The sequence below is a fragment of the Sorghum bicolor genome, chromosome 4 (genome assembly GCF_000003195.3).
Source record: "Sorghum bicolor cultivar BTx623 chromosome 4, Sorghum_bicolor_NCBIv3, whole genome shotgun sequence".
NCBI lineage: Eukaryota > Viridiplantae > Streptophyta > Magnoliopsida > Poales > Poaceae > Sorghum > Sorghum bicolor.
In genome coordinates this window covers 5,245,764-5,271,037 of record NC_012873.2, presented here as the reverse complement: position 1 = coordinate 5,271,037, position 25,274 = coordinate 5,245,764, and the positions used below count along the sequence as shown (strand labels likewise).

General features: G+C 41.8%; 3 protein-coding genes across 3 annotated transcripts; all 3 read right to left on the bottom strand.

Moving 5' to 3' along the window:
- LOC8077624 (nucleoid-associated protein At2g24020, chloroplastic) lies at positions 1 to 4,271 on the bottom strand. The gene is made up of 7 exons (XM_002451617.2): positions 3,902 to 4,271; positions 3,181 to 3,317; positions 2,087 to 2,187; positions 1,965 to 2,004; positions 1,300 to 1,371; positions 413 to 469; positions 1 to 288 (listed from the first exon to the last, which is right to left on the bottom strand). The coding sequence occupies exons 1-7, from the start codon at positions 3,975 to 3,977 to the stop codon at positions 214 to 216; spliced, it is 558 nt and encodes a 185-aa protein (XP_002451662.1). The 5' UTR covers positions 3,978 to 4,271; the 3' UTR covers positions 1 to 213.
- On the bottom strand, positions 5,388 to 10,984 carry LOC8077623 (probable protein phosphatase 2C 11). Its single transcript, XM_002451616.2, has 13 exons — positions 10,715 to 10,984; positions 9,468 to 9,533; positions 9,261 to 9,386; positions 8,649 to 8,712; positions 8,406 to 8,514; positions 8,143 to 8,296; positions 6,906 to 7,031; positions 6,694 to 6,817; positions 6,540 to 6,616; positions 6,388 to 6,440; positions 6,160 to 6,214; positions 5,873 to 6,057; positions 5,388 to 5,791 (listed from the first exon to the last, which is right to left on the bottom strand). Exons 3-13 carry the CDS (start codon positions 9,375 to 9,377, stop codon positions 5,776 to 5,778), a joined length of 1,080 nt encoding a protein of 359 aa, XP_002451661.1. The 5' UTR covers positions 9,378 to 9,386; positions 9,468 to 9,533; positions 10,715 to 10,984; the 3' UTR covers positions 5,388 to 5,775.
- LOC8079403 (protein RRC1) lies at positions 14,310 to 23,711 on the bottom strand. Its single transcript, XM_002451614.2, has 18 exons — positions 23,414 to 23,711; positions 22,898 to 22,964; positions 22,676 to 22,808; positions 22,478 to 22,523; positions 20,497 to 20,548; positions 20,255 to 20,407; positions 19,865 to 19,984; positions 19,625 to 19,790; positions 19,388 to 19,500; positions 19,172 to 19,243; positions 18,154 to 18,375; positions 17,697 to 17,755; positions 17,529 to 17,607; positions 17,284 to 17,421; positions 16,472 to 16,696; positions 15,613 to 16,379; positions 15,115 to 15,287; positions 14,310 to 14,905 (listed from the first exon to the last, which is right to left on the bottom strand). Exons 2-18 carry the CDS (start codon positions 22,955 to 22,957, stop codon positions 14,646 to 14,648), a joined length of 2,838 nt encoding a protein of 945 aa, XP_002451659.2. The 5' UTR covers positions 22,958 to 22,964; positions 23,414 to 23,711; the 3' UTR covers positions 14,310 to 14,645.

Genomic DNA, 25,274 nt, shown 5'->3' with positions numbered 1-25,274 from the left:
TGCAAGCCTAATTACCATGATTCATTTACCAGGGAGCAAATATCTGCTTGTGCAAAACAGCAAATTACAGCTAAAGCTGAAAGCAACAGGTGCTCACGAGTACACTTCTTACGCAGCTATGAGAGGTCGCAGAGGGGTTAAACTTACGACTCACACGGCTAGTATACAAAATTGAGGAAAAAAATTATTGGAAAGGTTTCCCGAATTGCGGCATCACTTGAGACCATCGCCGAGGCCTGCAGGCATTCCTAAGCTCTGTGCCAAGTCAGCCATCCTCTCTTTCATGGCCTGCAGGCATTAGTCGGAGATCATTTTAGTGTAAATATAGATTTTGCATTCTCTACACAGCAATCAGCTTGAAACCCCTCCTTATCGTATGCAATAAAGCATCGTTGAGATTCAAGATTCACACCTGGACGCTCCGTTGATGTGCATCCTTGTAAGCATCGTTGACCAACTCGGAAAGTTTCTGAAAGGAAACATAACAAGTGTTGGGATAAGCAAGATTGACAACAAAATAAAATGTTGGCCTAAAAGGCTTTCCAATATCTCATATGCCATGCCAGGCAATCATCCATCCATCTAGAATGTACAAAAAAAATCTAACTAATCCACAAGTTGTCACAGAGTTTGACACAAGATGCATCTTTTTCTAATACAGGGGTGTAAGACCAGTCTCAATGCATAGTTTCATGGCATAACCGAGCCACGAGTTTCATGGGGATGAAACTCCTCTCTCATCTGATGAAACTCCTTATTTAATGACCCTGCCAAGTCAGCAATTTTGCTTATGTGACACCCTATTTAATGTGCATGACACTCTCATGAAATATGCATTGAGACTGGCCTAAGTGATGGGGGTTCCATATTTCCCCTTTGAAGCAATGAATTGAATACATTCCTTGATATAAAGCATCAATGTCTTCTTCCGCAAACAAGTTGTGTGTCATGAATATGAAATGTTATCCTGCATTCCAATGATATTTCTGACGTGCACGTTCACAAATGCACGTTGTTCATAGGTCAGACCGTTTTAGCAGACGTGTCAGTAGCCACTGAGCCACAAGCAATTTTCTCTGGTGTGAATGTGCACAAACATAAGGTGTTTAACCAATTAATATCCAGATTTTGAGAAACGGGTTGTTATAACCTGTAACTACATTACTACTGTAACTACATCACTAAAATCAATATCTATTTACCTCAACATGCAAGTAATCACTACATCAGTCATGACAACATTATCTCACGCAAAAACTTCAGATAAAATAATCAAAGAAGCAAAGGCATGATACATACTTCAGCACCCAACTCCATTGCAGCTTCCGTGATTTCAACTCTAATAGGTTGCTGGTTTCCAGAAAGTGTAACCTATCGAGAGGATCAAATACAATTATGAACCTGGGTAAGGATTGGATGTAGAGAAACACAAAAGAGCTAAAGCGCTTAAGTTAATACTTTGTAGTACCGATAAATACATAGGGCACATAAAACCCCAATAACACATAGTTTTTACCAACTTACAAGATGCCACATTCTAGATGCCCACATATATTGTTTCACTTTTATTTATAACAACACCTGCACGATACATCAACTATTTGCCTTGAAACGAACAGCTTTGCCAGTGTCCGTATGTCAAAACAATGCATAAGACATAAGAGTGACCTAAACCCAAATATTTACTATACAGTTTTATCTAGACCCAGAGCTAATAAAAGTAAAGTGACTTTGTGTAGTTAATATAACAATTGAAAACCTTATAGGAAAGACAAGAACCATAATCTCATATATACAACATGACTAGATTATGAATAGAAAAATATTGATGGGCTATTAATGATGCTAAGATTTTAACAGGCCCAATCATTAGTTTTTCTCAATAATGTAAGAACTCAATTAATTGGCAGGGATAAACAAAGTTTAAATACAGAGAATAGAATAAAAGGCTTTCCCAAAGATACCTTGATTAGTTCACCTTCACAATAGCCATCAATCTCAGTCCTAGAAAATGGGAGAAAAAATAAAGTTGCGGAGACAGGCTATTTTGCACCAACATGAGAAAGTTAATGATATAAATGCATACGCTGCAAGCTCCTTCTGCACCCGGACAGCCTCAACTTGGACAACCATTTGGGCCTTCTTAACAGTTTCATATAGATTTTGCATATTTCCAAAAATTCCTGCCTAAAGTTATTAAGAAGAGGGCTTCAAGATCGTTATAAACAAAATGCCAACTACGAAATGAGTAATAAACTAAATGACCGGAATCAGTTTGGCAATCTTCAAAAGTAACTGTCTTACAAAGAGAATTATGTATGAGCAGAGTTATTTTTCGCATGAACAATCACTACTCAACTATCCAAACAAAGAAAAAGCTTGAGATTTTGGGTTGCATGCCTCGCGGCATAAAGATTAGGTGTTATCTGCTCATAAAAGCTCATTTCCCTAAAATTCTTTGCATGCTGTTCTTTATTTGTGTCATAAATATAGGGACAAGTCCATTTTTTCGCCATCAAACTATCACTCAAGTTTGATTTCCACCGTGAAATTCAAAAACCAGAAATCTTCGACCAACCAACTATTGAAACCGTTTACATTTGGACATCTAAATCATTTTGGTGGTGGTTTTCGCTGACGTGGACTACACGCAATGGGACCCACTTGTCAGCCCTCCCTCCCTCACAGGCATGGATGTGGACCTGGGCTAGGACATGTGCTGCACATTCGGGGAGGCGGTGGCAGTACCCTAGTGGAGGAGGGAGAGAGACGTGATGAGGAGGCTCCCATGGCGCGCATGGGGGGAGAGACGGTGAAATAGATGGCATGGGGAGGGGAGAGAGAGAGAGAGAGAGAGAGAAGAGAGGTTTGATGAGTGCGCCTATTGCCACATGTCATCGACGTCAGCAAAAACACCAATGAAACCAGCTCAATGACCAAACATGAACGATTTTCATTGTTCAACGGCCAAAGATTTCTTGTTCAGAGTTGAATGGACAAAATCATACTAAGCTGTAGTTGAGTGGCAAAAAATGGACTTCTTCAGTTCTCACATAAATATATGCCTAATGAATTATCCACAAAAAAATGAAATTAGAAAGTTTTTCTTAGTTCGAGCTATTATTAGGAACGGAACCTTCACAATAATACTGAAAATAAGATGATTAGTCAATTACTTACTTTCGATGGCTCATCACCGTTCTCATCTTTATCCTTCTTCCCTCCAAATAAACTGTACACTCGAAAAGGTCTATAACTAGCTCTCTTCCTTGTGGAACAAGGCAAACAGAAAGCACCTTCTATGTTTATTCTATTACCTGAACAACAGACACAACAGTGGGCATAAGACAGTTTAGATGTTACCCAATCCAATATCAAATTATCAAGTATGCACTGGTGACTCATCAGTACAAAAGAATGGCAGACTGGAATATTGCACAAGAGCCCATTTTATAAAGGTTTTGGTTCAACAAAGGAACGAGAGTCCATAGTAAATCCAAAAATCTAGAGTAATTTTCTCATGCTCGTGATTATTCATAGGAAGGTAACAGCTTTGTAATTGTTGCAAAATGGACAGTTCTACTCGTTTCGAGACCCCGACTCGAGCTCAACGGCTCCAGGCCAGGCAGCCGGCTACCATCACCGAACGCTGCTCCCAAGTCCCAACAAAGCCGCGACCTGGCGTTCCCGCACGCAGCCCCCGCCGACGCCCTAGACAACGACACCACCTCCAATGGAACTCTTCCCCAAATCAGACACCCAGCGCATGGATAATGCGCTGCGCTGCCGTTGGGGAGGAACTGATTCCAGATTTCCTACTTACTCCCGCTGGCTCTAAATCGTAACTCGAGTAAGAACCGACCGAAACGGGGCGTAAAAGCTGGAGAGCGTTGGGACTTACGGGTAGGGTTGGACGCGAGCGGCGTCGAGAAGGCGGAGCGGAAGGCCGCCGGAGCGAGAGCTGCCGAGGGAGCCATCAGGGGGCGACGGGGAAAGGGAGGTGAGTGAGACCACCGCCCGCCGGAGACGAGAGTGAGGGTAGAGAGGAAAGGGAAATGGAAATGGACTTGATTTTGGATAGGAGGGCAGAGGGCAGATGGCTGATTTGATAGATACTAGTACCACTAATACCAGACAGCGCTGGCCGGCCGTTCGGGCGGGTTGCGGGTGGGCGCGTGGCGGTGGCGACGCTGCCGGAGGAGCAGCGGCGGGCGGGTGCGTGCGGATGGGGAAGGAGGCGCAGCGCACGCGATGGGGGGATTTTCTTTGGCGGACAGGGAGGAAGGGATAAGGAGTGACGGGAGCGACTGACGCGGGGCGAGGACGATGGTCGTGGCGGCCATCGGGCGGCAGGAGCCATGATCGGACGGACGAGAGCTCAGGCCCTGTTTCCCACTCCACTAAAACCCCCACATCGTCTACCCTCACCATCACCAGCAGGAGATGCTTTGGGATCCGTGCAAAAATGAACAGCATTAATCAAAATCAAATGTTCTATACACCGCAGGCTATAACATTTAGCGTTCCAAATAGCAGGCTAGCGTTCTAAATAGCACGCTTTAGGTAGTTTCCAAAAATTTTCAAGATTTCCTGTCACATCGAATCTTGCGGCACATGCATGGTGCATTAAATATTCATAAAAACAAAAACTAATTGCATAATTTATCTGTAAATCGCGAGACGAATCTTTTAAGCCTAGTTACTCCAATATTAAACAATATTTGTCAAATAAAAACAAAGATGCTACCGTGTCAAAATCCAAATTTTTTTACGAACTAAACAAGGCCTTAGCATTTAGTGAAGTTAACCACGGTAGTTCCTGCTATAGTTCACTGTTTAGTACAACTGTACTATAGCGACAACTGGTGTGAGCCACTATAGATTTACTATAGCCCGCTAATGTGGACAGCCATTAAAGTTCTAAGTAAGATAATTTGGGTTTTCAAAAAACTAGGTTTTCGAAATTTGTCCAGAGAAAATAGTAGCGTCCCCAAGCTATCTGAGACCAGTAAAACCATTGTAATGGACATAGCTATAACAGGAATTCTAAGTACTATAAACAGCAGTTCTTTAGCAGCATTTAAGGAAAAAGAAAGATGAGTAGTTCCCAATTACCTCAAAAATTGACATTAGGAAACCACATAATTAGTCAATCACAACCAAATAGCATATAGTCTTCCCATTTTTTTCATATAAAATGGGTACATCAGGTACTGGGGGCTAATAGCCGAATCACCCAAACTAAAATCAGATTGATCGTATACTTACAATCCGAAAATAGCGAGCCGGTAATTCAGGTTCGAGTATTCGGAGTCAGGTCCAGGTATCGGATTTTATGCCAACCCCTAGTTGCACCAAACAACCACCAAAAAGCACTAAGGTCACGGTTCATTCTCGCAACAAAAACTGGATTTTGACACACCATATTGAAGGAAAGCACAGCCTGGTGAGCCATGGAACCAAGCTTGTTTACAGCACACGAGGAATGCTACACCACAGAAAGAATACACCGACTTTGCTGCAGTTTCAAGGGCTGTAGATGACCGAAAGCTGCAGCTGAAATGCTCGACGGGCGATAAACGGAGGATGACGGGGCACACGGTTGTGATTCTGAAGATCCACCACTGCACTAGGCAATGCCATTATCGGAGGTTCTTATGCAGGATGTGCATAGCATGCCACATATAGTTGAGATATGTACAGTGCACATTTCTTAGTTTTTTTCCTGCCCTTATGAAAGCAAATGGTTGCACCTTTGTGAGTGTCAACCACGTTTCACTCCTCAGCGACACTGGTCCAAAGAATTTTTGTTAATGTGCAACAAAGATACGAGAAAGATTCCAGCTAGGAAGCAAGTAAGGCATGCACTCACCGACTCTTGACTTCATCCGCATTGTTGGCAGATTGACCCGCTACTTCGGCCTTTTTATTCCGATTGACTGGTTTTTTTATCTGCACCAGGATCATGGTCATGTTATCGCACCCATCTCCACCGATCGTTGATGGAGCCAGGCATCTGTCCAGCACTCTTTCACACACGGCAGATAGGCTGCTCTCCTGCAATGTTTGCCCCATTCATGGTTTGTCACTGCCTGACACTTCAGTCTTACTAAAAAGTTCAGTTTCAGTTACCAATTTTAAAAGAACATGGTTGCTTACCATGTTTATACGCTCATGGATGAAATCCACCAGCTGTTGGCTTGACATGCAGTCCCTGTTCATCAAACAAAGTAGTGGTTTTGTAAGAGGCGAATGTTTGTTAAAGCCAAGCACTTGATATCAGTAAGGATAACACGAGGTGTACGATTTTGTGCACTAGGAACGTATGTAATACAATTTAGCTGTACATAGCGTGAAGGTACAGAAATTGTAGGTGAATAGCCTCACCAAATGCCATCACATGCTACAACAACAAAGTCGTCATCATCGCAGAGCTCCACCTAACAAAGGACAAGATTGCATGAACTTCCAAAGAAAACCAAGTAGCTTAACAGTTCTATAGCAGATAATCAGATAATGTCTAGATTTAGAGAGCTTACAACGTTAATGTCAGGATTGGCTGTCACAATTTGCTTCTCGGGAGGCAGGAATTTGTTCTGTTTCAATTCCACATCTCCTATGAACGAGGTACTTGCACAATTAAGGGATGAAGCAAGGTACACTATATTTGAAAGAAGCGAGAAAATAACTAACCAATTGCTCTAGACAAGTTTAGACTTCCATTTACTCGTCCCATATGGATGAACCCCCCTGCTTTCATTATTCTTTCTCTCTCAACTGCAAGCTCTGGTTTGTGGTCCCTTGATAGATTGTATGCCTATCATGTATTAACACAGAACAAATATATACTCAGGCTGTCAAGGATATCTTATTTACTAAGTACAGCAAGAGCACGAGTAACATACCTTTCCACCCCTTGAAATAACACATCGGGAATCACCAGCATTTGCCACAACAAGTTGGGAGTTTCTTATTAGTGCTACACATGCTGTACTCCCACATGTTGGCCCAGCAAAGTCAGAGTGAGGTCCCTGATAAATGATTATACATGTGATATATTCCATGAATTCAATGTAATTCAAACAGTAATGAAGACATGGACTCCAGAATATCATATTTCATAATTAGCTCATAGTACATCATTAATGACATCACAGCTTCCATGTTTGGGTGACAGTTTTCTCTTCGTATGGATTTCTTTTTCCATAAAATTTCAGCTGCTATTTGCAATTCACAACTGATACAGCTTGCAAGTATTGAAAAGATATGACCAGGGTGCCAGATGCATATTATTCTCTCCAATGAACCTTGCTGATTCAACGCCCCAACAAAATGAGCGGAGTTTTGCTGAATGGTGGCGCAAGACGATTAGCAGAGTTAGCAAGGAGCACAGGAAAGGAGTGAACTCTCTAATTATTCTTGGGGCCTGGATTATTTGGAAACATAGAAATGCATGTGTTTTTGAGGGGGTTTCTCCTTCGCTTAGCAAGATTTGGAGTGAGCTGAAGAACGAACAGTCTCTGGTGCATGGCTGGGGCGAAGAAGCTTCAAGAGCTTGGTTTGGCGCTAGCTGACTAGGGTTGTTTAGTTGTGGTCGAGTTTTGGTTGTTTTCTATGTGTTCAAAAAATGCGGGTGTGTAATCGCCTCACTCATATTTGGTCCCCGTATGATCCTGTTGGGGACCCCCCTATTTTTCTTCTCTATAATACAATGAAATGCAGCTCTCCTGCGGTTTCAAAAAAAAAAAGTGCCAGATGCATATATATACCACAGACAAAATCAGGGTGCTGTCCCTAATAAAAGATTATCTATGAAAGGGATTACTAAATTTAATACCATAATTCAAACAATCATGAAGAAGAACTGCTACACATAAACGAATATCGGAAAACTGATTTTCATATTTCAAACTCAACTCATAGTACATCATTATTGACAGCGAAGCCTTCATTTCTGGCTGGGAATAGTTCTATTGCATGGGTTTCTCTTTCCAGCATAAAACTCAGCTGTTCCATTCACAACTGACACAAGTATATAATAAGAATCTGAAACACGTAGAATCTATATTTCTTTGAGAAGGGGAAATAGATGTACATCTATGTTACAAAAGTGAAAGCAGCAGCAGTCAGTTGAATATATACCTCCTCTGAAGCCCAATCATCTTGTTGACTATTCGAATCACTGCCCCTTGGAGACCAAATCAATCCTTCTATCATACCACTAAACTTGTTTATTTTGTCTCCAAGTGCAGAAAGTTCTCGCCAACCTCTCTGCCCTCGCATCATTTCATCCATTCTGAAGTAGAACAAACACAAGATTAGAAATTGTCATCGTCAAGCCAACAGTAATGCTATAAAAATTTAAGCTTTATTATATCTCATGTGGGATCTGGTTCACCATATACCTGAAGAAAGCTCTATGGACAGCAGCTCCTAGGTCACCCGCTGAATAGGCTTCACTTTTGAGAACTTGACCATGCAGATATTTTGCACAGAATTTGGCAACCACTCTTCCTGAGTAAAGCAATCCATATGAGGTTGTGTGATGTTAAAGATTGGCTCTACAAATATTTAGCATAGCAGCATCCGTCTTCAGTAGTATAATACAATGGAACATAAAAGGCACTGATCGTTGTTACTGTGCTTACCTCCATGACCATCAAAAACACCAAAGAATGCTGTCTCGCTATCAAGATCTAGCAATGCTGAATGCTGCATGGATGCACAGATTGTTGAATTCCATATTGTTAAACATTGTATCATGGAACAATTTCAGAAATGGTCTGACTGATAAAATGCTAGGCATGTTTCAGATATTAACTATGTGTGTAGTTGACATTGAACTAATTAATTGTGTTTAAGCACCAAATGAAATCAAAGGAATATCGATCTAGTATTGACAAAAGAGAGTTAATGCCTATAGTCCATGACAAATAATGGGTTTACAGTATTCTAATAGTGTTCAAGAAAAAAAATACTTGAACTGATGGCGTTAGATTGGTTCTATGATGCTCTCTTTCTAGGAGTGAAACCGTGAGAAGCAACACATGTCCACATTAACTGTAACCCATAAAACGTTACTCATCCTATCTCCAAAAGCTAATATTCTAAAAAGTTGTCCTGCCAGATTCAGTGATTCCAGACATCACAAAAATCACATCCATCATGCACATGGGAGTCATTTGGTGACCCTAATTCGCACCCCTGGTCATGCAAATAAAATGCTAAAGATGTTAATAGCCTAAGATTAGGAAACTCACAGCATCTTCCATGGTTGCTCGCCATCCTTGCATAGATGAAAGACCAAATTTAAGTCTATCATTTTCTCCATTTTCAGATAGCTTATCAGTTTTTGGAGTGCTGAGGTAAACCCCCATCCTTATAAGCTGTAGGTTAGAAAATCATAGCATAAGGAAAGACTATGTAGTGATTAACAGAGGAGTAAACATAACAGAACAATGACATACCAAAACTGATAAGGTCAGGTCAAGACTCAAGAACTTGACAACTTAGACCAGTGTATCCACGAAATCCTGCAGCAAACAAAATTTAGTTTTGAGCTCTGCTACAAAAGTCTCTCACCTAAACACGGGCACGACAAGAGGCATCGACTGATCCTTAACAATAAAACCAAAGAACTCGTGCAATGAACCCCAAAAATGCAGCTTAATGACATTGAATCGCCACAGTAAACCAGACAGCCAAGGATGTGATCACCCAAAATACCACATTGACATGAAAAATAAGCATTGCAGGAACTAGGAAGGACTAATGCAGATACAACATGACAAAGATAGCTGAAACAAGAACCTAACAAAATTAGGTGAAGTGGCATTACTTCCAAGTAGGACACAGAACGAGGCTCCACCCCTATCTATGGTTAGCACAATTCAGTCCCTTGATATAGGAAAACCAATAATTGCAAAATACAGTACCTGATGATTAGAAAAAGACAATGATGAACCAAACTCAGGTACACCTGCACAGGAACAGAACTTGCCAAATAACCCACACCCCCATGCCTACCATATAAACGATATACAAACTAGGATTTTTTATTGCTTAATCCTCTGGCCAACCACCATCCATAATTATCAGAAATAATAACATGGCGACGCAAACAACCTTTCGATTTTGTTAAAAAAAACTTTTTATTAAAAAAGGAAAAGTGTACTGACAAATATTAAAAATCATATCCAAAAAAAAACGAACTGATGGGCGATGACAACACCGCAGCTGTTTTTCCTTTAAAGCCGAGTTAGGTGAGACGAGAGTCGACCACCCGGCGGGTGCTCTAAAACAAGATAAGTATATTTTTGGATAAATACAGCTAACCATCGTTTGTTTGGCCCAATTGCAACAAACTTTGCATAACAGAAACAAGGAAATGGTTGGTTTGGAGTGGATGAACGTATAAGATGCTCCTAACAGGTTCCATCGTATTGAATTATCGATAGCGCCTGCAGACAGCTCCCTGTTTACTAATTAATTAACAAACCAAAAAAAACAAAAAGATATCCAGCGGATTGGCTCTCTGTTGAGCCGCACGATCGGACTAAACCGCCGGCCTCCCAGAATCAACAATCAACAAAACCGAAGACAGCACTGGTTTCTTGGACTCTTGAAGGAAACAAATACATAAATAATACAGTATAGAACTGTAGAAGTTGGGAGAATCCAACGGAGAAGTGGCCACGCCCTGAGGCACGCGTACCTGCGTGGCCGGGCCGGATTGGCACTGCCGCTGGCGGCAAGATCCCGCCGCCGCCACTGGACCCGTCGTCAACTCGTGCGTGCTTGGGGCGCGCCGGCCGCCGCCTCAATCGGGGCTGACGAGGATAGCGGCTATAGTCGAAGGAACGGCGAAGGATGTGGGGTGAAGACTGAGGAAGAGAAAGGAGGAGAGAGTGCTGGGTACTTGCTGACTATCGAGGGAGATGGGTGGAAGTGGAAGCCACACACGACCGGCACGAGTGACGGGGAAGAGGAGATCGGCAAGTACTACTAGTACTGGTAGCAGCAGCAGTCAACCAGGACTGCCTCGCGGGGCCCGCAGGTGTGGTGGCCCACCTGCCAGTGGCGAACGGAGAGATGCGATGCGACGAAAGAAAGTCGATGTGCACACTGTCCGTGCTCCGGTTTAGTTTAATTTTTGGCTGAAATGCACGAGAATTTTGCGGGGATTTTAGGCCGTGTTTACTTTTCGAAGAAAATTTTTTTGCGACACTATATCACTTTTATTTGTTTTTGGTAATTACATAAATAATACAGTCTCGTAAATACATAAATAATACACTATAATTAATAGACTAACTATACTCAAAAGATTCGTCTCGTAAATTTTTGACCAAACCATGCAATTGGTTTTTATTTTCATCTATATTTAATACTCCTCGTATGCGTTTAAAAATTTGATGCGACAAGAAATTTTGAAAAATTTTGGTTTTTAGAGTGTAAGTAAACAAGAAAAACTGTTCGTATCGGACAGTGGGAGCACAGACAGGCAGCGTCCAAAAGATTCAGATCCGGTCCGGTCGTCCGGAATTCGTCCGAATTCCTTCTCTTGGCTGGCGGTGGCGGGTGGGGTAAAGATTGGAGCCGGCGGAAGCGGAGCCGGCGGCAGGCCGCGGGGAGCACACGAAACGGCCTTTGAGATCGCGGGGAGGCGCCCGTTGAACTTGGGGTTGCTTTCCTCGGTGCATCATCATCTGCTAGAGTACTACTACAAGTCGCTGTCTTCTCATCTGGCTGCTGGCGGCGGCGGCTCACGCCATTACGATATACTACTATCACCCTGGTGCGGCATGGGTTACTGCTACGTGCACCGCATGCACGCGCGCACGCACACACGGCGGGAGCTGTTTGATTGAATTCGGGTGTTTCGATGGATCGACCATGGGGACCTCGCAAGACGACTGGTGGTTTTCGATGGAATTCCGGTGTTTCAAATGGAGTGGTTTTCGATGAAATTCCGGTGTTTTGAAACGGGAGTCCCTTGGGATCCAGCGCCGCAACTGGCCTGTTTGCTTCTGCTTATTACGGCGGCTACAGTGGCGTACTACAGCTCAAAAATCAAAACTCGTACATCGCTGTCCGAACGCAACCTCGGGTGAGAGTGAAACCCGAATTGGACACGCAGATGCGTCTCATCAGGCCATTTTCCTTTTCCCTCCTCCTCCTCCCGTCGCGTGTAGTAGTAGAGCAGAGGACAGGGGGGACAGCATGTCACGCCATTGGAAAAAGAGTGGAAAACGATAGGACTCCGGTTGCAATTGGCACAGTAGATGAGATCGGATAGGAGGTAACAGTTCGTCCTTGAATAAATCATTTTTTAGAGTTATTTTAAGCTAAATTTTGTTATGTCTTGGGCCTTGTTTACTTTCACCCTAAAACCCAAAAATTTCCTAGATTCTCCATCACATCGAATCTTTAGATGCATGCATGGAGTATTAAATATAAACGAAAATAAAAACTATTTGCACAGTTTGCTCGAAAATTACGAGACGAATCTTTTGAGCCTAGTTAGTCCATGGTTGGACAATAATTACCACAAACAAATGAAAGTGTCACAGTATCGCGAAATTTTTCCCTTCAGAAACTAAACACGGCCTTGATCAAATTCATAGAAAACAACACGAATATTTATGACACTAAATAAATATATTATCAAAAAAATTATGATGTATCAAATGATACTATTTTAGTGTAATAAACCTTGTTTTTTATATGTATAATAAATTTGGTCAAACTTTAAAAAAAATAACTTAAGACAACTCTTAAATTGGTTTATTGAGAGAGGAAAGTATTGAAAAATATATCTAGTGTATCTAAACACTCTATGCTAAAGCCTAACTAATTATTCAAATTAATTTAGTTAATAAAAGCTACTAACGTGTAATACTTCCGTCTTGTGTCATTCTGGGTTTGAACCAAATTAAATTTTCTTAAGTATTCCTAACTGTTAGATAGAGGATCAAATAGGACTCAACGAATTGGTCGACTTATAACTTTGCTAAACAAAAACCTATTAACTACCTTTCACCCATTAGCCAAAGGATGCTAGACTAGTTGGTTAAGCAGTTTCAACGGCATCCCTGAGTTTGAATTTCCATGGCAACGTATTTTAAGCTGAAGAGAGTAAATAAAATCCCCTCGCTCATCCCAGGCAAAAGGTCATGGCCCTTGTAGGTTGAGTTTTTCCTTCTTTGTTTTTTTAGCTTTATCCCGTTGGCAGATACTCCCTCCATTCCAAATTAGAAGATGTTTTGAGTTTTTTTAGATTTATAACTTTTACTATGCAATTAGATGTGCATTATGTTTAGATGTATAAAATCAAGCAGGCTGTCAATAGGATCGGGATGAAGTGGCTACGCATAGCAAATGCACCCTCTACAAAACTTAAAAACAATGGTTGAAGTTAACATTTCATTATATGTATCTCTGTAACACAGGTCTATGCATCCATAATGTACCTGTGCATCTCTCTGGTTCGCTCTAGCGGGGGCAGGTCGTCGTTAGCAAAGCAAAGCATGTCGTTGTCGCTGCTAACGATGTCTGGACTGGGTCACACCTCACACGCACCGCACCGCACGCACCTCGCACACACGTTTCGTGTCCGTGTTGGCGTGTGCTTTCTGACACGACAGCTGCGTGTCCTTTGGATAGACGTGCCGATCGAGTAGAGGCAAACAGGTTGGTGCCCTCTCCCCGTCAGCCAGTCTCTCCCTCTTTCTGTATCTGTGGGCAAAACCATATATTTCAGAACCCGGTGCGTGCTAATGCACCCTCTTTTGATAACACGACGTGACACCATTTACAACACAAGTGCGTCCCAGGATTCTCCAGACGACTAATACCTGATCTCCGGGCAGCAGCAGCAGCAGCAAGCCAGCAACCTTGGGGTTTGGAGGTGAAGAGGTCCCCATGCATCATCGGGAAAACTGAGAGATGCGAAAGTGTTAACAAAGCGCTGTAACATCTGGAGATAAATGGTCATCAGATGCTCAATGTCGAAATGCATTAAACTTTTGTTCCAACATCGTCTAACCTTTTTCAAATCTGCGCCATCCTTAACACCAGGCATCATGAAAAAGCAAAGTGTTCAAAGCGTCTATAGACAAATAGGTTAGCTACACACCACGTCAGTAGCGCACATGTTCGCATGCTAGAGCATGATACAACACATTATCGTGCACGTGAGCACGTTAGTTGGAGCATGCATTGTCGACGCATGCGCCGACACGCACCAACAGTACTCGCACGCCGACGCCGTGCAAGTACTACACGAAGCAGCCCACCAGGGAAGAACAGAATCACAGTCCATACCATGGTTCTCTGATACTGACAATTCTGGGTCTAGGTGTATTCAACATTGGTTTTCAGTATAAACTGCACATCTGATACATCTTAATCCGCAAAATTTCAACCAGTTACAAACAAGTCTTCTCTACAAAACCTCGAACTTAAAATCCTCAGAACTATTATAACAGACAATGCATGGAGCAGACCAGGGTAACCTGCCTGGTGCGGAAGATATGTTTACTGATGTTGCTGCTGGTGGGCGTGTAGCCCAGCTCAAATATCGCATTGCTCCTGGGCCCTTCAGTCCAGGCAAATGGTGAGTGGTGAAGATGGTTTCAGGTCGGTCACCTCCCCTTTCTCCTGTCCTTCTCTCTGTCTCGGCTTCTGTCGTAGTGGTCGTCTCGCCCTCGGCTTGCACTTTTCTCGCGCACCCTATCCCTCCCGGCATCGTTGCCATGCGATCGGTCTCTACTTCGATTGTGCTCTCGATCCCTCTCCTGTGACTTCCTTGGAGGGCTGCGGCTTCTACTCTGGCTCCGACGCCGTTTCCTAGGATAATCATGTGCATCGTCACGCCTCTCTTTCCGCTCTGATGATGTTCTTTCTGCAAAATAGAATATTGTTTAAAGTGTGTATAACTAGCTTCCAAAAACAAAGGGAGAGCAAAGAGTAAATGCAATTGAGGGTGCATGGCTCATTCTTAGTGCATAAACTAATATATGAAGTTGTGAAAATCTCAATGATGATGGAAGTTCAAATCCAAAAGAAATGGTACTATCAAATAAGCAGGTATCCTTACTGCCCTTTACATACCAGAAGATCGCCTGTTAGCACCATCAGCTGAAGTGGATAAACCGTATTCTGACTGAAGCCGCCTTCGATGGCTGGCAACCTTCCTCTCAATCTCATCCAAGTTACGCAGACCCTGCTCCTCAAGAGATTCACGGTATTGCATGACAGAAATTTCAATCTGCCTCAACTTCTGCCTGCAGAGAAGAAGGCATTGGAGTTAGTTGAACAAAATAAGTGCATGTGTTTGGAGGAGGGGCTCCATGCAGCTCTGGTTCCAGCTCTGGTACTATAGCGGTACTGTAGTGGAGCCACTGGAGCCCCAACACACTAGCTCAACTTTTGCAGTTATGTTTGGACAGAGCCAGAGCTGTTTTGCTTCGCGCTACAGTGCTGTATAGTGCCTACAGTGCGTGTGCACGTGGGGCCAGAGCGGTGCCCAACGACACCTACGTATGTGCATGACAGACACTTATAAAAACTAGCATGGAAATGGTAAAAGTATTGAACACGGACAAGTACCTGTGCTCTTCATCAACAATCGTATCGTGATGATGACTTGTGTGGTCGGTACTAGCTTCTGTTGTATCGACCTTTCCAAGATCATCAGCAATATCGCTTCCAGATGAATAGCTTAATCCCAAGCCTCGACCACCTTTTCTATCTTCATCGTCACTGATGTCATCCTCTCGACTCCATTTAGAAGCTGGCAAAACAGGATCATATTTCGGCTTCTTGCTTGGAAATGATTCAAGTTCGGCAAAAGCAGATTCTCCAGAACGTCCTTTACCAGCTCTCATATTGTTCCGAGAGACATCTAATTCATCAACATTAGGACTTTCACCAAATTTTGAAGTATTCACACCACTTCCAATCGTATGCTGTTCACCCTGCACATATTTCATGTCAACATCCTTCTCATATACTCGTTCTTTCTCAGCCTCTTCCAAGTTAAGCAGCCTGGCGACCATCATTTCTTTACCACCACACAGAGAGAGGCCATTATGTCTACAACGACGCTCAAGTTCAGCTAGTGGGAGCCCTAATAGCTCCTTTGTTGCTGCTGCCTTTCCAGTAGCCAAGGCACCATCTTCATTAAGCTTAAATCCATCATTTCCATCCTCAGAGCTACCTTTCTTTTCAATTTCAGGTGCATCACCGCATAACGAGTGAAACGGAACGACACCAGAGTTGCCTGATCTCAGAAAAGTAGCCCTCAGCCCATTCAGAAATGCATCAGAAAACAGGAACCAGTCTGCCCAAACTTGTAGAACTTTCATAACCCTCTCCTGCAGAACAGTAATAAATCCATGCAGACATGTAAGAACATGAAGGATAAAAATAAGCTCGAGTATTCAACAAATGGCGCAACATAAGTTACCTTCAGAGCTTCAGCAGTTATCCTTCCAGTGATACTGCGGTACAAGTCATTGAAGCTCTCCATAACATCTGGCAAAGAAGCTTCGAATTTCGTTCGGAATGCAGATGCATTCTTCACAGGAGCACTACTGTTATGAAGGATGTCAGACACTAGCATAAGCCGAGCAACCTTTGTTGGAATAGACGTCTCCTTGAGTGTCAAGGATTCTGTAAGAACCTCAACAATCTGGAATGCAAGAAAATGAACAATCATGAAATGAGAACTACAGAAGAGACATCATGTGGAAGAGAAAAGTCTAAAAAACCAGGTGCCTCAACAAGGATATAATGACTAATCCATAACAAATAAGCTAAACTATAAAGACAACAAAATTTTAAAAGAAAACCAGATCCCAACAGTTTATTAAATATCATCTAAGTGACCCCCAAGGAACAAAATAGATTGGTGAAGGAACAAAGGTAGCATTTCATCAATCAATATACACTTTACATGTTGCAAATTGATACAATTTCAGCAATCATTGTATGCATACTTTAGACTTCTTATAAAAATAAAACAGATCTTATCAGTCAACACAAGGGTTGTCCTTCAAACAGTCAGTCAACTGTGAGTCCGTGGCCACGTGAATCCAGTAACTACATACGCACATTTTGTTGTCGACACATAACCATTAAGCTATTAACTGGTCTCAATGTGGGTGACTGGGTGTATATATAGATAAATAAGTCACAGTACCATTAAGAAATGCAACAGAGTGAAGAAAAAGAAAAGAAAATAGAGCTGATTACATAATATTAGAAAGTACACATTACCTCCCCAGCTGCATCAGCATTATCCAAGGCAAATCCCATGGCATCTTTTATTTGGCTCCTCTCTAATGTCAAAGCTCGCAGCATGTCCTCAAATTCATCACGTTGTGACTCAGTCAATGTCCGCTCCACTTCAACACGCTGAAGAGGGGAGCACAAATTTAGTATTGTAACAGAACAGCCATTTATTTATTTGACAGCAACAGAACAACAACTTAATGCTCTGATTACAGCTAACAGTTACTTACCCTGCTTCTACCAGCAGCAAATGTAGATTCCTTTTCACGTTCAGGGCTTCTGTTGGATGACAAGGGAGGTGGAACCCATCTGAATTGCATATTACATTTTTGTCAAGAAAGCCAATAAGCAGATACCATGCATATTCATCCTATTGAATTACTGTTCAAAACTATTACCTTCCACTTCCTGTGATCATGATGTATGGTTCTGTTCTCCATCGTTGTAAAGTATCACCCTATGTTACATATATCACAAGCTGTTAGCACTCTATCAGCACAACCATTTTTCGTAGTTACTTGAAATTTTATGGATGTAATAATTGTGATTTGATTCTCAAAAAGATATGTTCCAGCCATAATATGGTCATAGATATAAAGTTCTGTTGAGCAAGAAAAACATACATAAACTAAGTAGTAATAACACTTATTCAACAACTTAACAAGTTCTTGTGCAACAGACACAGTGGACATCATAGCTTTGTTTGATTGTTATCTTTGGTAGCACAAGTGAAGCATAATACTTTTGATAGCCTAACTTCTAAGTAAGAATAGCAAATATGAACACTGAGATATTATGCCATAAGAACACTGAGATGTATTTTTAAAATTTTGAGCTATAGACAGCAACAAGTACCTGAGCAAATGAGTATAGCCTCCAAACGTAATATGTGTGCTCTTTAGATTTAAGATCAAACAAGAAATCAAATATAGGATTTCCTCGCCCTCTCTCCATTACAGCTTGTTCAAAAGCACATCCACCATCAAGTACGTGCAGAGCCATTGTGTCAATCACATGCCGAAGACGTCCATCATCAGGTGGAGCAACCACAATATCAGGAACATTTGGTGTAAGGACCTATCAAGTCAATGAATCCATAATGTGAAATAAATCTACCAACAGATGACTCATTTAATATAATGCAGTATCACCAGATATCATGTTCCAGAAAAAACTTATTCAATCCCATGAGAAGCAACAAACACGTAGCCAGAAACCAGAAATTATATGTGCACATATAATTTATTAGGGACCTGTTTGGATCACTTGGACTAGTTGTTAGTCCAATTAAAGTTTAGGTGAAATTTTAGGAAACTAAAAATTTAGTCCTTTGCTGTTTGGATACATGTACTACCGAGGGACTAACTAGTTGGGCTGGACTAAAAATCAGTACTTCTAGTCCACCCGTTTCGATGGCCTAGAAGGTGACTCAGTGATCCAAACAGGCCCTAGAACAGCGCGTAAGTTGAGACCTTACAAAAAGGGCATTAACTGGTGTTGAAAATGAGGACCTTTGGAAACATTAATATTTCTCGACAAGTAATGAATTTACCTTCAGTCTATAGTCTACACGATTCAAGAGATATAAAGTATTTTCGAATAATCATTAATATTATGAAGTATGAAATATTCATCCTTCACAATCTAACTCAAAGCAAGACAGCAGAATTTGTTAATTCTTTTACGGTGACACTAAAAGAATAACCTAGATAGCAAGATCACTGTACTAGTGCACTTACATAAACCAAAAGAAGAAAGAAAGAGAACATGATCACTAGAAATAACAAGTAAATAAAGTAACACTGCAGGATAAAGAATGGCATCCTAGAACAAACAGATGAATTAATAATGGATCATGTACAAGTTCCCCTACCAGCTCTGAGGTTTGTGGTGTAACAGATGCAACAGCAGGGCCACCAGGACCAGAAAGTACGACTGTACCACCCTGTATAAAATGAAGAAAAAGATCGTCAAAAACAACTCGCAATACCAGAAACACCACATTCTTTTAAAACTTGCAAATATATCATGAGAAAAAGTTCAGATGAAGTCAGAATTTAATACAGCGCGAAAGGAAAAAGGAAGCAACCTCCTTATTTCTGATTGCCATGTGTCCTGGAGGAGGAGCAGGCAAAGCTTGTGATGGAAGAGCAACAGATTTACCCCATCCAATCTTCAGTTCATAGTCATACACAACAACACCTGAAATAAATCATCAAATAACCTGAAGGTAAGAATACCAGCCAAAAACAGCATTTCAAGTTCCCATAAACAATGAACAAAGATTATCCAGATGGGTTAACACTACATGGATGTGGACACTAACCTTGCATTTCATCCTTTGCTGCCTGTCCGTCTGTTCTATTCATGAAGGCAACAAAACCACAATTTCTTTGCCTTCTGCGTTCCTCTTCTGTTCTAGGCCACATAATCTTGACACTAGCAATAGGTCCAAACCGACCAAAGGTCCTCAAAAGAAAATTCTCATCGACCTAACACCATAGCATGTGAAGCTAACAAGATAATGCATACAAGTTTGACAGAACAGTGCAGCAGAGAAAGCAACCTTAGGAGATAGATTGCCGACATATAAGTTCGTGGTTTGAGGATCACCATCATCAAATGATCCTGGAAATCTTCCAGTCGGATCAAATTCATCTGGTAGTTCATCAAACCGGCTAGAGGGCTGCACAAAATAATTTTAAGCGTCAATGAAAAAAAATATTCATAGAGAAACTGCAAATTAATCACATAAATTTCCTATTAGCTAGACATCAGTTTAAGAACAGTTCAAAGAAGCTGCAAACGAGTTGAAAATATTGATATTCTACATTCGTAACTTTAACATATAATATTTCCACAAACCAAACAAAATAATGATTAATAATCCACACAATCCTCTCGTGGAAGTATGGAACAAAACAAAATAACCATTTTTACACATACAAGTGCCTACCATGGAGCTGTCGCTGTGACGACCTTCATGGCGGTGATCTCGATCCTGATTGCGCTTTTTCCGTTGCTCTTGTTCAAACTTGAGTTCCTCCAAGAATTTATCTATTACTCGTGGCTTTCCTTTTTCCTTTTCCTTTGGCCTCTCCTCTTCTTTCTGCAAGTCCGGACAAAGCTTTAACCAAAGGAACTATACAGGTTGACTGAAACAAATCATAAGAATACAGGAAGTGTGAAGTTCCTAACCTTTTTCTCAGGCTCTTTCGCAAACGATGGTGGCAAGAACGATGGAACATACCTGGAGAAAAGAATGCTATGTATAAGGTATCTATGCAGTTCGCAAGTTAGATCATTATGCACATCATGCATACACCTAACCTAAGTAACATGGGATTATGAGAACAGAAGCAAAGAATTGCATATACGATGATATTTCAGGCATTCTCACTTCAACTCGTGAAATTTCAACTTCACTACTTTGGCTTATGCTATAACCGAAATCCTGATAATATAATGATGCAAACAATGGAATTAAGATTCTCCAATAAAGCTTGAATCAATCATACTTTGTATGAAAAAGTATAATTGATCCTAAAGCTTCGACTCCACAAGAATTTAGTCCAAGGACATGAATTTTCAAGTCAATCTAGTCTGGTCACTAAAAAGAGTGCAAAAGTTAGGAGTTCTTCGCAGGAGATCTGTGTATCGTTTCATTAAGATCGAGAAAAGTACAAAGGAGAGGGAATAACCCTGATCCAGAAAAATCTAAAACACGCACGCTGAACACAACCCACACCCACCCACACCCCTTGAGAGGAATTATCCCAAACACACCCCAAAAAAGATACAGGAGTAGACATGTAAATTAGAAGATTCTAAGTGGCTGAAATGCTGGAACTAAATCAGCATTACTGACATGAGAAAGTCTAGCTACTATTATAAAGGTATGATAAGCTTTAAAGTTCTTAACAGAACACCCCTAAATATAAAGAAAACATTATTGCTTATATATCCCACAGACTTTTTTTGTGACCTTATATCCCACAAACTTGAGACAGTGCCGTCTAACTAATTACCCCTTGACTAGATCCAACATGACTACTTTCTCCATACTCAACCTAATATCCTCATACCACCAAGGATGTGTTTAGTTTGGGGACAATGCGGGATGGATAGGACCATCCTGCTATTACGTTAGCCCTTGACTATCCAACATGAGTACTTTCTCCATACTCAACACAATGTCCACGTACCATCTAAGGATATGTTTGGTTCAGGGGCAAGGTGGGACGGGATAGGGCCATCCCTACTATTAGGGGTAGAAATAAGATGATTCCGGTTGGTTGTATGGTATGAGGGATGGGATGATCCCAGTTTTCTGTTGGTGAGCGATGGGGAGGGATCAAAAGGCATGACCCACAATGTAAGAGAGCAAAGAAGTGAGATGGTTGTCTGCACAGTTTCAGCAGGATCAGCCTCTCCCAGCTTTTGTGTGTGTGCGCACGTGTGTAGTGGGGGTGGGCAGGATGCAACCAAACACCTCAAAATGGGATGATCCAGTCCCCTATCCCCTGAACCAAACACATCCTAGAAGGATATTTGTACATAAATAGAAAATATGCAGATTAAATGTGGTATATATATATATTCATCACACTAATCCACTGTTCTATAAGGTAGATACCTAGCATGCCTACCTGGAACCCTAGTATGTTTTTATTATACAGTCAAAAACACTAATGTAAGATCACCAATGATGAAGCACTGTGACCTCTACAGAAGTGCTAACACAATAAACAAACATGAAATCAAACAAAGGCAAAACATGAGCTAGTGTAATACCATCACAAGCTGATGTAGCAACAATGAATTGTTCCTTCAGGTTGAAACTACAGGATAAGTGCAAACGAAACACTAGGCATGAAACAAGATGGCATGGCCATTCATAAGACTGGGAAACAATTTTCTTCTTCAGATTACCCTTGTCATTGTTTTATTTAAACTGCATTCAGCACTTGGTTACAGTTTCAAGGTTCAATTAACAGACAGTTTAAGACGCATATAATTGTAAAGAAGAGAAAAGAATGTGCTGAGTATATAGCATAAGGCAATCAAAACTAGGCTGTGTCCCTGAGTTCTGGTTATATTGGCTGCATGGCCATCTAAAGATGTAGCAGCGGTACCACAGGATACCATCTTCTAGAAATCAAGCATTTTTGCCGTTTACCTACTGCCCTTCTTTGGAACAGACCCCCCATCTTTGGACTTTCCACCTGCCATTGCCGAATGAATAAAAAGGCCGATCTCTTGATCAATTGGAGCAATAAAAGAAACAATGCATATATCCAGCTTGGAAGATATTGAAACTACAAAGCGGGAAGGCAACTATGAGGAAGTATGCAACAATGAAACCCCTGCCACTAACCTTCTGAGTCAATCTTCAGCTTTGCATTGGGGTCGATCACACCACCTCGGACAAACTTAGCCCCAGATGAGCTGTCACCTTTGAAGGACTCAACAAACTCCGCATATACACGCGCCGCTTCATCTTCCTCCCTCTTCACATAACAAAGCAGTCAAAACAAAATATGAACACCCAGTACAAGGGGAAAATAAGTGTCACATGAAAATATTAGAAGGAACTTACCTTCTTCCTCGCCTCCTCAGCCTCCCGATGCTTGTGGTACGGAACCTTCTTCGAACTCATCTGGGCACTATCACACAATCATCACAGAGCATCAAAATCAGGGGCGGAGCGGGTGTAGGACAGGGGTGTACACATGTACGCCCGATAATTTTTGCAAAAAAATCAAGTAAGTAGGCATAATACATGTATGTAGTTGTAGTTAATCAGATCCGAATACAAATAGCTTGCATTAGGGATTAGGGTTTGGGTGCTCGGTTTCGCACAGGAGGGGAAGAGCAGGGGCGGACCCAGTAAAGGACGTGGGTGTACACATGTACACCCAATAATTTTTGCAAAGCAATCGAAGTTAGTAGGCATGTACATGCATATACACCTGTAATTAGATTCAGATCAGATTACAAATAGTATGTTAGGGTTTGGGCGCACGATTTTTTTTACCTATGAATTAGGTTAAGGTTTGGGCGCACGATTTAGCACAGCAGGAAGGGAGGACCAACTGACAAGGGGAGGGAATACCTTTGTTCTGGTGGTGCTCGTCGCGGGGCAAACTGGCCAGCGGCGAAGTAGGACAGCAGCGACGGTCGCAGGAACACCGGGGCTGCAGAGGGCGGACGTCGTGCCGGAGATGGTCGCGAGGATGCTGGGAGGTGGTGCTCGACTGAACGCAGTCTCCTCCGGCCTCCGGGTTGCGGCGCGGCGAGTGGATGCAGGAGATCGGCCGCGGGCGAGACGACTCCAGGCGGTGGGCAAGGGGCGTGCGGGCAAGGGCAATTTAGGGCCGGTTTGGCCCGGGTCCGACTCTAGCTCCTCCGGAGGCGGTTTGGCCCGGGTCCGACTCTCCTCTCGAGTAAAAAGCGAGCAGGAGTCGTTACAAAAACAGTTTCAGTTTTTCTAACAGTTATATAATTGGACTTTGCATTTTTAAAATTTAGCAAAAACTTTAAAAATTTCTCTCTAACAGTTTTGCATTTGACTTATGCATTTTGCCAAACTTAACATTTGATGGACCAAACTTGGCATTTTTGCATAGGCACAATGGCTTGGCAATTTTGATATCCCGAGAATCTTGGACTCCTTGTCGTGCCCGTACTCCTCATGTCACGGTAGTTTCCCGCGAGACGACTCCTCCGTGCGAGAGAATTGGCGGCGACGGGCGAAGGAATTGCGCGCGGCGGGAGAAGGAATTGCGCGCGAAAAAGAAAGCGCCCGCGCGAGAGAATTTTCCGCGAAAATGAAAGATTTCCGGACAAAAATAGTTGGATCCACTATTTTGAGAAATGCCAAGTCAAAAATGCCAAACACTTGAAGATAAACTTATTTTTCCTTTGGCAAAATGTTTAGGGACTTGGCAAACTCTAACAAATGGCAATTTCCAATTGCATAACTGTTGGAGATGCTCTAAACAGGTAGTCTAACTTAGGGCCTGTTTAGATCCCAAATCTTTACATTCCAAAACTTTTGGCTGTAAACTTTACATTCAAATAGGTGTTTAAATGCTTCCCAAATTTTTTGGTCTGCAAGGCACATGACACGGGTCCCTAAGCAAGTTTACACAGTTTTGGGGCTCCAAGGTCCCAAATTTCAAATCTTTACAGCCAAGTTTTCCAAGCCCCTGTTTAGATCTATTCTTCCAAAAAATGCTCATTTCTCCAAAAGTTTTGGTTGTTTGGCTGCATCCAAACAGGCCCTTATCTCTCTCAATTTCTCGTGACCAAATTTACTATCTCTCTTAGCTTCTCGCGACCAACTTTACGTATGTGTGAGTACAGCGCATAGTGGAAAAACAGAAGAGAGAGAAAAGAAGAAGAGGAAGAAGATCCAATTTAGATTAGAAATTATAAATATAGCGGTATATTTTAGAGATGTGTAAAATTATATTAGCATGTTTTTATTATCCTGAATAGTAATGATATCTCTTTTCAAACTGTGATATTTTGAATGGTATATATCTAATTATAACCTTAAAAAATACTATGTGGTATCCATGGTGATCTACCTAGACATTCTCCAATGTCCTATACATCAACATATATTCTTATCTTATTGAATAAATAAAACAAAAAAATATGGACTTAAAGTTATATAGAAATATAAATGTTAGACCTAGTCCACCCTACCTACTGCACCTTTTCCTCTCTGACATAAGTCAACACTTCATCTAACCTTATCCATCCACCTCCAGCAATGTCTTCTCTTGTCCACGCCTCTCGTCTGTCGGCGCTACCTCTATCTCATTCAGGCTATAATTGTCGTCTATGCAACCTCGTGCCCATCGTCTTTACCCATCCTCCTCCCACCATCCGCATGCTGCCTCCAGTTACACCCATAGCGTGCCTTCCTTCTAGTCGAACCTGCCGATACCCTCCTCCAGGCGCAC

Bases quoted from the DNA above. Each gene is read 5' to 3' on its own strand.
- LOC8077623 (XM_002451616.2), bottom strand. From the start codon at position 9,377: ATGGGGGTTTACCTCAGCACTCCAAAAACTGATAAGCTATCTGAAAAT. The intron at 6,441-6,539 runs GTAAGCTCTCTA...GTCCTTTGTTAG, and splicing joins CCAATCCTGACATTAACGTT to GTGGAGCTCTGCGATGATGA. The intron at 6,215-6,387 runs GTGAGGCTATTC...TTTGATGAACAG, and splicing joins GTAGCATGTGATGGCATTTG to GGACTGCATGTCAAGCCAAC.
- LOC8079403 (XM_002451614.2), bottom strand. From the start codon at position 22,957: ATGAGTTCGAAGAAGGTTCCGTACCACAAGCATCGGGAGGCTGAGGAG. The intron at 19,244-19,387 runs GTTGCTTCCTTT...CATTTTATACAG, and splicing joins TGGCAATCAGAAATAAGGAG to GGTGGTACAGTCGTACTTTC. The intron at 15,288-15,612 runs GTACTTGTCCGT...TCTTCTCTGCAG, and splicing joins ATTGTTGATGAAGAGCACAG to GCAGAAGTTGAGGCAGATTG.
- LOC8077624 (XM_002451617.2), bottom strand. From the start codon at position 3,977: ATGGCTCCCTCGGCAGCTCTCGCTCCGGCGGCCTTCCGCTCCGCCTTC. The intron at 2,005-2,086 runs GTATGCATTTAT...CCCATTTTCTAG, and splicing joins GTGCAGAAGGAGCTTGCAGC to GACTGAGATTGATGGCTATT. The intron at 1,372-1,964 runs GTATCTTTGGGA...TCCTCTCGATAG, and splicing joins GTGAAGGTGAACTAATCAAG to GTTACACTTTCTGGAAACCA.